Source organism: Nothobranchius furzeri, chromosome 3, assembly GCF_043380555.1.
Source record: "Nothobranchius furzeri strain GRZ-AD chromosome 3, NfurGRZ-RIMD1, whole genome shotgun sequence".
Lineage (NCBI taxonomy): Eukaryota > Metazoa > Chordata > Actinopteri > Cyprinodontiformes > Nothobranchiidae > Nothobranchius > Nothobranchius furzeri.
The window spans coordinates 51,031,047-51,045,032 of record NC_091743.1 but is presented as its reverse complement, the minus strand read 5'-3'; the positions used below and the strand labels follow the sequence as shown (position 1 = coordinate 51,045,032).

Genomic DNA, 13,986 nt, shown 5'->3' with positions numbered 1-13,986 from the left:
TTGGACCTGAACTTGGACTTAAGCTTGGACTCATACCCTAACATGTGGAAATGTGGCGCGACTTGTTTGAAGTATCCAACATAACAAGGGGAGTCCAGACGTGTGGTGCAATTTGCTTTAATAGATTTCTTCTCAGAGTGAGGAGAAATCTGCATCAGATGTATGAAATGCAGGAGGACAATAGAAGACAAGACTAGGACATCTGAATGTCCCTACATTACCACCAAGCTAACAAAGCAGCATGCAGCAAAATAATATAACATGCTTAACTGAAAACAATAATCAACATGCCACCTGTCCACTTAGGGTATGTGACATGTAACCAGAGTTGTCCAGTAATCTGACCTAAGCTAATGTTAGCATCGTTAGCATGCTAGAATTGACAATAGCAATTTCACTTAATTTTCTGGGTGTAAATGTAGCAAGTGGAGGTTAAACTGGAAATCTTTTGGGACTTGGATGTGAATTGTGAGACCAAGGGACTTGACTGAAACTCAACTTGGATTTCACTTGGACTCTAAAACTAGGGACTCAAGTGTGACTTGGACTCGAGATATGGCGACTTGACTACAAGACTGGCGTTAACATGCCACCAGCTGGGGAGAAAGGAGATCAGTGCGAAAGTCTGTGACCACAACTAGCTCTGAGAGGCGTAATGGGGAACTAGCTGGAAAATGTAGAACAACAGACTGGAACTAATTTGGTTTATTCCTGTATCTCTAAAGCAGGTGAGAGCTGAACCTGCCAACCTTTTTCCAGCTTTGAGTGTTTAAGTGGAGTCGATCTATTGCTGTGGGACATTATGTTTGTCAGCAGCCATTAGCTCCTTGATGTATCCATTATCGACCTTCTAATGCACCTGTACTTGAAGAGGCTTGAACAGAAAAGGCAGCTACATTAATGAGATCGCAATTTATAGATCTCCTAATACATTAATGGTCATTTAGCCGTGGTATCTCATTTTGTTTATTTGTGTATCTTCAGTGTGCAGGAATAAGTAATTTATGACTGATTTCTGCCACTAGATGGAGCCATTGTCTTAATTTCTAACTCACCCTCTTGCAAGTCACAAACCATCTTTATAGTCTCTTAGAAGGATAACTGTAGTGTATTTGTTATGATAAATACATTATATTGTTGTGTTTTGTTATGTAGACTGCAGCTACACCTGCCACCTGGAGTGTAAGAGTCATGTCCAGCTTGACTGCTACCAGAGGAACAGAGAGCCACAGGAAAGCCCACATCCTAGAAGCCCCTGCTCCTCCACGGCTCCTCCAATCAAGGTGAGTCCTCTGGAGACTGAGCATTTATTTAGAGAAAAGAATGGAAGTGAAGACCTTCCACACACTGAACTCAGTCCACTCATGTGCTATTTTAGTTGCTTCTGCCTCCACCCTCCTCCTCCTCATGTTTAGTCTTTCCATCATCTCTCTCTGCTGCAGGTTTATTTAGTTATTACCAGATCATAATACCCTGACTTCCTTGTGTGTTCCCAAATAGAGGAAAACCAATTAGGTTAATCTGTGATTTCTCCTGGGACCGTCATGGCAACGCATCTGTGGCTCAGCAATTTCTCTCTCTCTCTCTCTCTCTCTCTCTCTCTCTCTCTCTCTCTCTCTCTCTCTCTCTCTCTCTCTCTCTCTCTCTATCTCTCCATTCTCTGGAAACAACATTAAGACTGATTCGTAATTCTGCAAATTAACCACAATAATCTAGTGTTTCGTAAAGATGCATCATCTCCAAAAACCTACGCTTGGTTGAACCAACCTGCTTGAGCCTCTGAGGTATGGCTGCTTAGGTCAAATTTTGAAATGACTCGTCAGCGAAGACCTAGTTCACATGGCAGACATTTAACATTTGCGTACAAGAAACCACACACGTTATGACAAAAAAATCATGGAAGTGACAGTTTTGGTCATACTGTGTCCAGCCAAACGACAAAATCTGCACACAAATTGCGGTCAGACAGGAAATCTCACTAAAACCTCTCGATATCAAGCGTGAATTAAGAGTAAATAAACTTCAACGGGAAGCATGCTTGTTTGTCTTTAACACTGAGCAAACTACAGTTCAACATGTTCAATATCCCCAATTTATAATGTTAGCAGTCGCGGCGTGCTTCCCAGCAGACCAGATCGCTCCTAACACACCACACACGGCAGGATTATCTGAACTCCTAAAGACTGTTGGATGGGGAGAATCCTGGTGATTATCTTGTCATGTGACCCGGTCTTTACATGTTCAATGTGAGCCCAATAACGAATAAATTGACTGAGCCACATTCATATGTGTGCGGCGGCCATATTTAATGAGGTGAATTCCAAATATTATTCAGATTTAGATACAATGATTATTCTCTGACATATTCATTAGTACCTTGTGAATCATGAGATATTTTGCTAACAGACACACAAAACCATCACTTCCTGCCTTTTGTACTTTAGCAGTAAAACAACCCTGGTTTTATTACTTAATGAAAGTTAAAGAACCAACAAATAAAAGCTGGATGCTTACAAAATGAAACAGACAGCGAGAGGACTCTGTAATGAAAATAAACATGATGTATATGTTTTAAAGTGAACTCTTAGGTAAAGAACTTGTGTTCAGGGATGTAAAAAGACTCAAATGAATCTTATATTTGTGCAAACTGATCTCTGTGAGCAAAATCAGTGTTGACCTAATTACACACGAATCAGAATGCACGCCGTCTGTCCTGCAGGTATCTGAGCTCAGTGATTGAGGCTTGTATTCGTGCTCGCTGTGGCTTGGTTCATACTGTCTACCACAGCAGCTCTGCAGACCAAAGAGAAAAACATGACAGGTTATTTCCTGCAGTTCTGTTTTTCTGCCTTCGCTGTAATCTTTCAGTAGATGTGTGTGTGAGTGTTTCCCTCTATTCTTCTTTTGCTTACTGTGTATCTCAGCAAAAATTGATCCCCAAACTGCACAAGTCGATGCACCAGGCAGGTTTTATTGACCTGAAACCAGCAGGCACGGTCGTTTCCTATGCATGCGTGTTGATGTGTAGCACCCCGCCATGCATCGATAGGGCCTAGGAGAAAATCCGGAGATGGTCACTGAAGGCAACAGATTACAAGATCTTCCAAATCTAAGTTGTCCCTTTTTTCTGTGCCTGTGCAGATTATTTGACTCATTTCACAAAAGCAGCTTGTGCCATCGTTGTCATGGATGGCTGGGATGCTAGCTGCTTTAGGACAGGGGGAGGTGGCTGCCAGAGTGGAAGGGCAGATCATGTGGTCAATAAAAGGTCAGAGGTCGCTGTTAACCCACCTCTTCACCAATATCATGATAATTTTGAGTTGTTCTAGATTGTGTTTAATATACTAACCTCTGGTTCTGGTTTCCAGTCAAGCATGGCGTGCAGCCATGCCTCCCTCACCCCACTGCTGCTTCCTGTCTACATATTCAGTGTAAACGGCATCTTTGATCGGCTTCATGTCTCTAACTCATCGACGTTTCTCTTTCTGTTTATTCACGCCTCTCCCTCTCTCTTGCTTTCGTCTTCTGTGGGAGGAAGTGGCCGTGCTCTGCAGGGTGCAGTTGCCTGCAGGAAGAGAGACAGAGAGAGGAGGGAGAAGAGGGAGAAGGGGGAGGGTACTCTCAGCCTGATAACACACTCAACCACAGATGGTTGTGAGAGAGTGAGGGAGAGAAAACGGTTGCAGAGGCAGAGAGGAGCTTGTGTGGGAGGAATCACTTTCTTCTCGTCAAAGCAATGGAGAGAGGAGTCTTGTCGCTGCAGACAAAATAAACTCAGCCACTGCGTGCTGTTGACTCCAGACGTGGACGGATGCCCTAACAAACCAACGCTGCTTCTGAAACCTGGACTTGAGTTTATTCCTTTGCAGCCGTGCCGCTGGACCAAAGGAGGATGTGGTTTTGCATGAATGCCTTTACTTGTTTTGTGAGTAGAACAGGTGCTCTCAGGTGTGCAGGGCTAACCTAAAACCAGCCTGTAAACTGACTCCGCCACACTGACGTCTGCCTGCATGAAGGACGACCAAACTATGTGTGAATAAGTGCAAGTGAGCTGCAGACAGCCAGGTCCTCCTCGGCCTGTTTTTGACACCAGCATCAGAGCATTCTCGAGCACACGCTCATCAGGAGGAAGTGACACGTCTGTGCTCGTTCTCATATTTCCTGGTCTCCTCTCCAGTGGCACTCAAAGAGCCGATTTCAAGCCAATCTCACCTGCTTCACCCCTCGCAGGTGGAACTTTCTGAATGGCGTCGGCGGAGGAGCACTAAACCGCTTGTGGATGAGCAAAGGAAACTTTGTGTCACTTCATTCCGGGACAACCCATCAGACGCTTGCTCCAACCTGTCAACGCGCTGCCTGGGCGCTGTTCTGGTGCTATTCTGGTGCTGGTAGCTGTCCTCGTGGACTTCTCCATGACTGTCAGTACGGTGCTGACCACCTCCATGACCGGCAGTAACAGCATGAGCAGCGGGTACTGCAGCCTGGATGAGGAGAGCGAGGACTTCACCTTCTTTACCGCTAAGACCTCGTTCTTCCGCAAACCCAAGCATGCAGCCAAGGTAAAGATCAGAATTGCACCGATGGAGGATTTCATGACAACAAGGAAGCCTTAGATTGATGACAAGTGAATGTTTCAGTGAGAACAGGAGAGAAGCTGACATTTATTTCATAAAAAATTTAAAATAAGTAACATGTAGCTCGAAAGCAGAAGTCAGGAGAGGAAGTGGTGATGTTTGAGCAGGCCTTTAGGTGTGTGTGTGTGTGTGTGTGTGTGTGTGTGTGTGTGTGTGTGTGTGTGTGTGTGTGTGTGTGTGTGTGTGTGTGTGTGTGTGTGTTGTGAGAATGTAGGAGGAGGTTACCGTCAGACATCTGCATTGTGTAACTGGTTCATCAGCCTTAGTGCTTCAAGCTGCTCGTTTATCAATCAGACTCGCATAGATTCACTAGGACCAGATCACTTTGTGTGTGTGTGTGTGTGTGTGTGTGTGTGTGTGTGTGTGTGTGTGTGTGTGTGTGTGTGTGTGTGTGTGTGTGTGTGTGTGTGTGTGTGTGTAGGGGGTTGTTCACCTCTAAATGCAGCCTGCAGAGATAATGTGTGTGTTGGTTAATGATCTTAACTGCCAGACTCCATATTGGTTTCCTTTCTACATTGAGTGTGTGTGTGCATGCATGTGCACATGTGTGCAAGTGTGTGTGTGTGCACGCACGTGCATATTTGCAAAAATTGGTGTCTGCTTACCCATACTTTGTAGTTACCATAGCAACTCCTGGTTTGTTTTGCATTTTCAAAGATCTCTCTGATCTGCATTGACACATAATTTTGTAAAACACCACTAGCGGCCCTTTTAGATTGCTGATTGTTTACCAGAGAGGTTCAGTGCTTAACGGCTGATTGACTGTCAGTAAAACGGTGCAGTGGAAGGACAGGTGACGGCGGTCCTTTTGATGCGTGACATCCTTGTGCTGTCCCTGTCCTGCTCTCCCTACAGAGTCGGACTCGGAAAAGCTCTGATCTCTGAATAATTGACCAGCTGTGTTGTCAGCATGCAGAGTTAGGGTTGCTGCCATGCTGACACAAAGGGGTATAGAGGTTAGGCAGTGTGGCCTGTCAGCATCCAGGCTGATTACCCTGAAGCCAGAGACAATGGTGGGAGCTAAACATCTGACCTGTTAGCTAGAGAGTAGGAGTGTTTCAGCTGCTTCAGAAGGAAGCGTATTCTAATCAGCTCTCTGTTGTGGCTTTGTGTTTGAATATGATAAAGAGAAATTCAAATCTCTTCTCTGTGACTGGAAGAAGCATCACTGTAGTCTGTAAAACTCTAAATAAACGTGTTGCAGGGTCTTTAACTCACCGACAAAAGTGATCACATCCATCCAGGCAGTGGAGTTCAGATCCTCTGTTCTTCATGAATTATTTCCAGAGCTGAGCCTTTTGCTCCAGATTAGCCAGCTGGAGAGAGCACGTGTATGTGTGTTGTGTAGAGTGAATGAATTACATCCATGTCGACTTGAAACAAATGCAGAGTCGCATGTCATTTTTGGCTCGCAGTACACATCAGGCCAGATGTTGATGTCTGGTGCTACTTAGATGGACTAGCTCCTAGCTTAATATTTGTGTGGCACAATTTAAAATAAAGGTTATCCTGACAATCTGACACTTTTACTTAGTTGTCAAATAAGTTGGATTATTTTTTGTTTTAGTAATAAAAAGTTATTGGAGGTAGAAGAATGCTGGACCATTGAAATAATTAGCTTTAAATGTAAAAAAAAATAGTCACACTTAGGGGTATTAGCATAAATCTGGTGATACGATATATACCACGATACAGGAGAGACGATACAATATATCACGAATGTATTGCGATACACTAAGCCAGATGATATTTTTTAGACTGAATTTATTGTAGGAAATGTTCATAAAGAGTCCAAACTTAAACATAACATATTTAACATGAAATATCTGAACCATAATAGAGAATAAAATCCATTGCACACTGCTGCCAACTAGAGGTCAGAGTTTGAATTGCACAAAAAGAAAAAAAATGTGACGGGAAAAATAAAACAAAAATATGAGGATGTTTAAAAAAAAATTAAAATTATTCCAAGTCATTATTTTACCTTATTCGTCTCGTCTTCCTCCGCTTATCCGGGTCCGGGTCGCGGGGGCAGCATCCCAACTAGGGAGCTCCAGGCCGTCCTCTCCCCGGCCTTGTCCACCAGCTCCTCCGGCAGGACCCCAAGGCGTTCCCGGACCAGATTGGAGATATAACTTCTCCAACGTGTCCTGGGTCGACCCGGGGGCCTTCTGCCGGCAGGACATGCCCGAAACACCTCCCCAGGGAGGCGTCCAGGAGGCATCCTGACCAGATGCCCAAACCACCTCAACTGGCTCCTTTCGATCCGGAGGAGCAGCGGTTCTACTCCGAGTCCCTCCCGAATGTCCGAGCTCCTCACCCTATCTCTAAGGCTGAGCCCGGCCACCCTACGGAGGAAACTCATTTCGGCCGCTTGTATCCGCGATCTCGTTCTTTCGGTCATTACCCAAAGCTCATGACCATAGGTGAGGATTGGGACGTAGATCGACCGGTAAATCGAGAGCCTGGCTTTCTGGCTCAGCTCCCTCTTCCCCACGACAGATCGGCTCAGCGTCCGCATCACTGCAGACGCCGAACCAATCCGCCTGTCGATCTCCCGATCCCTCCTACCCTCACTCGTGAACAAGACCCCGAGATACTTAAACTCCTCCACTTGAGGTAGGACCTCTCCCCCGACCCGGAGGTGGCAAGCCACCCTTTTCCGGTCGAGAACCATGGTCTCAGATTTGGAGGTGCTGATCCTCATCCCAGCCGCTTCACATTCGGCCGCGAACCTACCCAGCAAGAGCTGAAGGTCAGAGCTGGATGAAGCTAGGAGGACCACATCATCCGCAAAAAGCAGAGACGAGATTCTCCTGCCACCAAACTCGACACACTCCACACCACGGCTGCGTCTAGAAATTCTGTCCATAAAAGTGATGAATGACCGTGTCCCCAGGGGCACCCTGTGGGGGACGCTCCAGGAGTATGGGGTGGGTGGCTTTCTGTTAAGGGCCATTCAGTCCCTTTACCAGAGGAGCGTGAGTTTGGTCCGCATAGCCGGTAGTAAGTCGGACCTGTTCCCAGTGAGGGTTGGACTCCGCCAGGGCTGCCCTTTGTCACCGGTTCTGTTCATCACTTTATTTTACCTTATTAATATTGTTATTCTAATGTTATTATTTTCATTGTTTTGTAGCTTCTAGTGCCTCAAATTATTTAAAAGCTGTAAAATAAAATATATTTCATTGCTTTTTTCTTGCTGTGGAAATTACAAAATATAAAAAAACACATCTGGTTTATTTTTCCTATATTAATACAGTATGTTTTGTCCAACCTTCCAGTGTCAAAGTTTTGCAGTAGTCCAGATTCTGATCTGTCACTTTTTTATTTTTGTCCAAAAGACAGTAAATAAATAGCTCCTTTTAGGTTTCTTGGACACACAAAAAATAAGCTCTTTTTTTATTATTATTTTCCATGGAACATTATGTATCAATGTATTTTCATGGCCATGATTGACTTCAGTTCTCACCTACAAAAATTCAAGAAACTGTATCAGTTCAAATCAAACATACGTGTTGTTATAATGTCTAGTCAGTTCAAGCCAAAATAAATAACAGGGAATGGCACCACGGTGGTTCAGTTGGTAGCTCTGTGGCCAAGCAGCAAGAAGGTTACAGGTTTGAATCCCAGTTGCATCCTTTCAGCATAAAGTTATTATGTTCTCCTCATGCATGCGTGGGTTCTCCGGGTTCCTCCCACAGAACAAAAACATGCAGGTTAGGTAATGTGTAGTTATTTATCTCTGAGTGCTCCTGTGATAAACTAGAGACCTGTCTGACTCGGTTTTAATGTGGCAGCCTGAGATCATCAGTGGTCCCCATCTGGCCACCCTTTTCTGGACGTGCCCCTGCAACAGCACTTCCTAGACTACATTCCATTCCATTACATTCCATTTATTTGATAAAGCACATTTAAAAACAGCATGTGAGCTGACCAAAGTGCTGTACAGGGGTAAAAACATATAGGGTTAAAAGAATAATATAAAAGAATGAAACAACTAGAGCAAAACACAAAGAACCATGAGAAGTCAATAAAATCAGTAAACGAACAGTGTAAATAAACCATCGATAAAATAGCTAGGTAGTAAAAGCAAGAGAATAAAAATAAGTCTTTAAGTGGGACTTAAAAACCCCAATGGAGGAGGAGATTCTGATATTCAGTGGGAGGTCATTCCAAAATTTTGGAGCGCAGACAGAAAAAGCTCGTTCACCACGGGTTTTGCAGCGTTGACGGGGAATCTGTAGTAGGTGTAGGTCACCTGAACGGAGAGTCCTGCCTGGCACATAAGGAGTGAGTAACTCGGATATGTAGGGTGGTGCTAAGCCATTCAGCGCCTTAAAAACAAACAATAAAATTTTTAAACGTATGCGGTAGTGCACAGGAAGCCAGTGAAGTCTTGATAAAATTGGAGTGATGTGCTGACGACGGCCAGTATTGGTCAGAAATCTTGCCGTCGTATTTTGTATCAGCTGAAGGCGAGATAATGCGGCCTTTGAAATACCAAACAGAATTGCGTTGGAGTAGTCCAACCTTGAGGTGATGAAAGCGTGAATGGTTGTCTCGAGGTGGCGCCGATTCAGAATGGGTTTTAGTTTGGAAAGACGTCTCAGCTGATAAAAACATTATTTAACCATGTGATTAACGTGAGAGTCCATTTTTAGAGCCACATCCATTTTAATTCCAAGATTAACAATTGTTTGACTAATTTTAAAAGGAAGAGCAGAAAAATCAGGAGCGGAGGAAGACGAGCCATTAGGAGTAAAAACAATAAACTCGGTCTTAAAATCATTCAGCAGCAAAAGATTTGCTGACAGCCAGTCTTTAACCTCACTCAGGCAATCAAGGAGCGGCTGGATGGAGGTAAAAGCCTTCAATGGAACATAAATCTGGCAGTCGTCCGCATAAAGATGAAAGTTAATTTTAAACTTCCTGAAGATTAGTCCCAGTGGAATAATATAAATGCTAAATAAAAGGGGGCCGAGGATAGACCCCTGTGGAACGCCCCAAGGAAGAGCAGCAGAGGGAGATGAACAGTCGTCCATTCTAACTCTAATAGACCTGTTGTCAAAGTAGGAGCAGAACCAGTCAAGCGCGGATCCCTTAATGCCGACCAAATTCTCAAGGCGGGACAATAAAATGTCATGGTCCACCGTGTCAAATGCAGCTGAGAGGTCCAACATCACCAGGGCAACATGGGAACCGGAATCAGTGGCTAAAATAATATCATTAAAAACCCTGATGTGAGCGGATTCTGTGCTGTGATATTGTCTAAAACCAGACTGAAATTTATCCAAGACCCCAAAGTTGTTCAGATGGGGCATGATTTGATTATAAACAGCCTTTTCCATCACTTTTGACAAGAAGGGGAGCTTTGAAATGGGGCGAAAGTTCCCGAGGTCAGTTGGGTCTAGGCCAGATTTTTTCAGTAGTGGTTGAAGCACGGCATGTTTAAAAACAGAGGGTATAATTCCCGAAACAAGGCTGGAGTTAATAATATTGAGCACATGAGGGGCTACCACTGGAAGAACCTCCTGGAAGAGTCTGGCTGGTACAATGTCATCAGGACATCCTGATGGCTTCATGGAAGATATTAATCTCTCCAGGGCAGGCAGTGTAATCGGCTCAAAATGGTCAAAGCATCCGGTACAAACTGATACGGGTAGCAGAACATCTGCAGGGGAAATGATTAGACTCCTAATATTGGAGACTTTGTCTAAGAAAAAACTTTAAAATTGGGAGCAGAGATCATCTGTGATTGCAACTGTAGGAGAGTAATCACTCGACAAAACTGCATTTAGCGTTTTATATAAAACCCTCTGGTTCCCAGAATGGGTAGTAATAATGCTGGCAAAGTATTTATTTCTAGAATTCCTGACTGCTTTCTGATATTCATCTAGTGCATTTCTAAAAAGTTCATGGGAAATGGGATACAGATTACATTTATGCTTTCTTTATCATTTCCTATTGATACCTAAGAAGAAGAAGAAGAAGAAGAAGAAGAAGAAGAAGAAAGTATCATTTCTATAGCGCCTCTCAAGATAAAAATCAAGAGGCACTTCATAAAAACAAAAAATGTAAAAATATAAAAAAGAATTTAAAAAATTATTAAAAATATATTTAAAATGAGCAAAAAATGGACAATTGTGATTCAAAATGTACAGAAAGAGAGAGAGAGTGAATAGGAAATAGGGAAATCAGTGGATCCAGAGGAAGGTGGAATAGGTAGGGAGAGCAGAACAAGGAGAGGGTGATGAAGATCATCAAAAGCCATCCTGAACAGGTGTCTTCAGCTGCTTTTTCAATTCAATTCAAAGATACTTTATTAATCCCAGACGGAAATTAGAGTTTCAGTACACACAATTCTGAGATCAGACATACATACATAGGCATAGACACATGACAAGAATCTGTGACTGTGGTCATTCGCAACCCGAGTTGCGCTACCTTAGTAGAGATCAGAGGGTTTATATGAGGATTGAGTCAGGTGGAGGAAAAAAAGGCACTTCAGAGTTACCCTCCACAGGGAGCACAGCTTTGCTATGCAAAAAAACACCTCAGACAGAAATGCAGCAGACTTCAGACATTACACAACATAAGTGTCCACTAGGTGGGGAGGTAGGGTTGGGGACTCTCCTCACATCAGTGCGTGCAGCCGTGATAAGCAGCGCTCTTCACCTCCATTTGGACAGGGGAAGGAGGTATTTGGGTTAGAGAGCACAGTGACTCCTGGAAACGATTCAACGGCCTTCACCAGTCGCAGTCCCGCCCAGGCTGGGATAGGGAGACAGAGTTACCATGGTGACGGCAGCTTTCTACATTTCTTCTGAGGGGGAGTAATCACTTCAGCCTCACAGGCTCAAGGGCACCAGATTCAGATAAGAACTTGTTTTGGGGACAGACAGAGATAATTTCCTCTCCGTCTTAAAGTTCTGTTGGTCTTCAACCCCTCTAGATCCAATAATGGCGTAATTAATCTATCCCAATCCGTGCTGATCCGTCAACTCGCTCCTTGATGGAATCCATCTTCTGTGCCAGAGCTGAATCCCAGCCAAAGTTCCAAGCTTACGACTCATCTCGACAATTATATGAGTTTGTGCGTTCACAGCACAGTGTAATCCATCCCTGAGCTCCGGGATTGAGCCAATATTCCTCGAAAGCTCGTTAATTTTCCGGTAAGCCAGGTAACCACTCAGGCCAAACAGCAGGAATCCCGACACCAAAACGATGAATATCCAAACATCTTCAGAATCCTCTACAGACATTTGAGAGAGGCAGATCAGGTTCTACTGTTTCCAGGAGTCAATGATATGCCCAACTGGCTCTGTCCCAGAGGGGCATCCGGGAACCCCTTCTCCCATTCTCATCGTTGAAAAAATGTTTTCAATCGTGTTGAGAGATCAACTGACCAGATCCATTTTTAATCATTTCCAGTTTCCAGCAAAAATGCAGAAGCGCCGTACACCCAAAGGCAGACAAAGAGCCTTGGGATAAGATAGGGAGGAGATGAGGAAAAAAGCGTCTGTACTCTCCAAGAGCCGGAAGAAGAATGAAAAGGAGACCACTGAGTCCTCTGATCTCAGGCTCAGGGGGAGAGAGTTCCAGAGTCTGGGGGCCACAGCAGCAAATGATCTGTCACCTTTGGTCTTTAGCCTGGTGCTGCACAACCAGTAGGCTTTGATCACTGGACCTCAGGGACCTGCTGGGGTTGTAGGGACTAAGAAGATCACCAATGTAAGGTGGTGCTTGTCCATGTAAGGTCCTATAAACCAGAACCAGGATCTTGAAATGAACCCTGAAGTTGACCGGAAACCAATGAAGCTGGAGGAGAAGCGGGGTGATGTGGGTGTGTTTGGAGGACTTGGTCAGAAGCCGAGCACAGGCATTCTGAACCACCTGTAGACGGTTCAGGGAGGTTCTGCTCAGACACGTGAAAAGAGAGTTACAGTAATCTAAGCGTGAGGAGATGAAGGTGTGGATAGCTGTCTCAAGTTCAGAGCGGGACAGAATGGAACTCAGCTTAGCAACGTTCCTGAGATGGAAGAAGGAAGAGCGAACAAGAGAACTGACATGAGAATCCAGGATGAGATCCGGGTCAAAGGTCACGCCAAGATTCCTGTCGGAAGGTTTGGTGTGAGAAGCAAGCTGACCAAGAGCAAGTGTTATGGAAAACACTTGAGTGGGCATCTGTGTGTGTGTGTGTGTGTGTGTGTGTGTGTGTGTGTGTGTGTGTGTGTGTGTGTGTGTGTGTGTGTGTGTGTGTGTGTGTGTGTGTGTGTGCGCGTGTGTGTGTGTGTGTGTGTGTGTGTGTGTGTGTGTGTGTGTGTGTGTGTGTGTGTGTGTGTGTGTGTGTGTGGAGGGGGGGGGGGGGTCTTGACTACCCAAGGCATTGTGTAATCCATGACATCATCAGTACAGTGGGTTGTGTTATCATGTTCTCACCCTTACTCAAAAACTTTAGCTTTTGCACACACAGATGGCGTGATATGGAGGGTTACAGGAAGGTAGTAAGGGAGAACACACAGACAAATTTTGGTTGGAACATTCAGAGCGTTATCATGACATTTTAAGGAGTCACATGACCTCTGCTGTCTGTTCCAATCAGAGTGAGAGAGAACCAGTTACCAGTCCCCCTGAGGTTTTGTGCACATCTGCAAGGTACTGATATCTGTGTGTGTGTGTGTGTGTGTGTGTGTGTGTGTGTGTGTGTGTGTGTGTGCGTGCGTGCGTGCGTGCGTGCGTGCGTGTGTGTGTGTGTGTGTGCGTGTGCGGCGTGTGTGTGTGTGTGTGTGTGTGTGAGAGAGAGAGACCTGTGCCTGGTGTTTCTCACCTGGAAATATGATTAGATCTCATCCAGCAAGCAGGTGTGTGCATATTGAAAACGTGAGCCTCAATAAAGGCTCAGCTGGGTTTTATTTGTTTTAGGTTTATCCAGAGCTAAGATCACCTGTCCAATCAGGTGTGTTGTTGGAGTGGATGGAAAAGATATCACTGCTGTAAGAGAGTAAATGGAACAAAAAAGGATCTGCAAAGTAAAACCAGAACATTGAAAAGTCAATGTTCAACCGAAGTTGATCCGTTATGAGAGGTGTGGAGTAGAATGATGAGTCATAAATGAGCTGTCAATACTAGTTTAGAAATCACAAGCTGGACTGAGGTGCAAACCCTTAGCAAGAGTGTGAGTATTTCTGCAGAATTCTTTTCCACCTGATCTGACCCCTTGTTGCAATGAAACGACTTTACAAACGCAGGAATTCCTGCAGGTTCCTTAGAAACCAGTCGACTCCTACGTCCTCCTCAGATTCATCTTGTCGCTGCACACGAGCACTTCTTGGGGACAGATCAGTAAATTCAC

General features: G+C 44.6%; 1 protein-coding gene across 3 annotated transcripts in view; it reads left to right on the top strand.

Moving 5' to 3' along the window:
* The window catches only part of rassf5 (Ras association domain family member 5), a 43,590-nt gene that overhangs the window by 23,446 nt on the left and 6,158 nt on the right, over positions 1-13,986 (top strand). For 2 of the 3 annotated variants that reach the window (XM_015959576.3, XM_015959577.3), the window contains exon 2: positions 1,156-1,283. In XM_015959576.3, the coding sequence (XP_015815062.3) occupies positions 1,156-1,283 (128 nt within the window). Of the gene's footprint in view, positions 1-1,155; positions 1,284-4,276; positions 4,560-13,986 lie in introns of those variants that run through there. The other variant, XM_015959578.3, reaches the window with a different exon arrangement.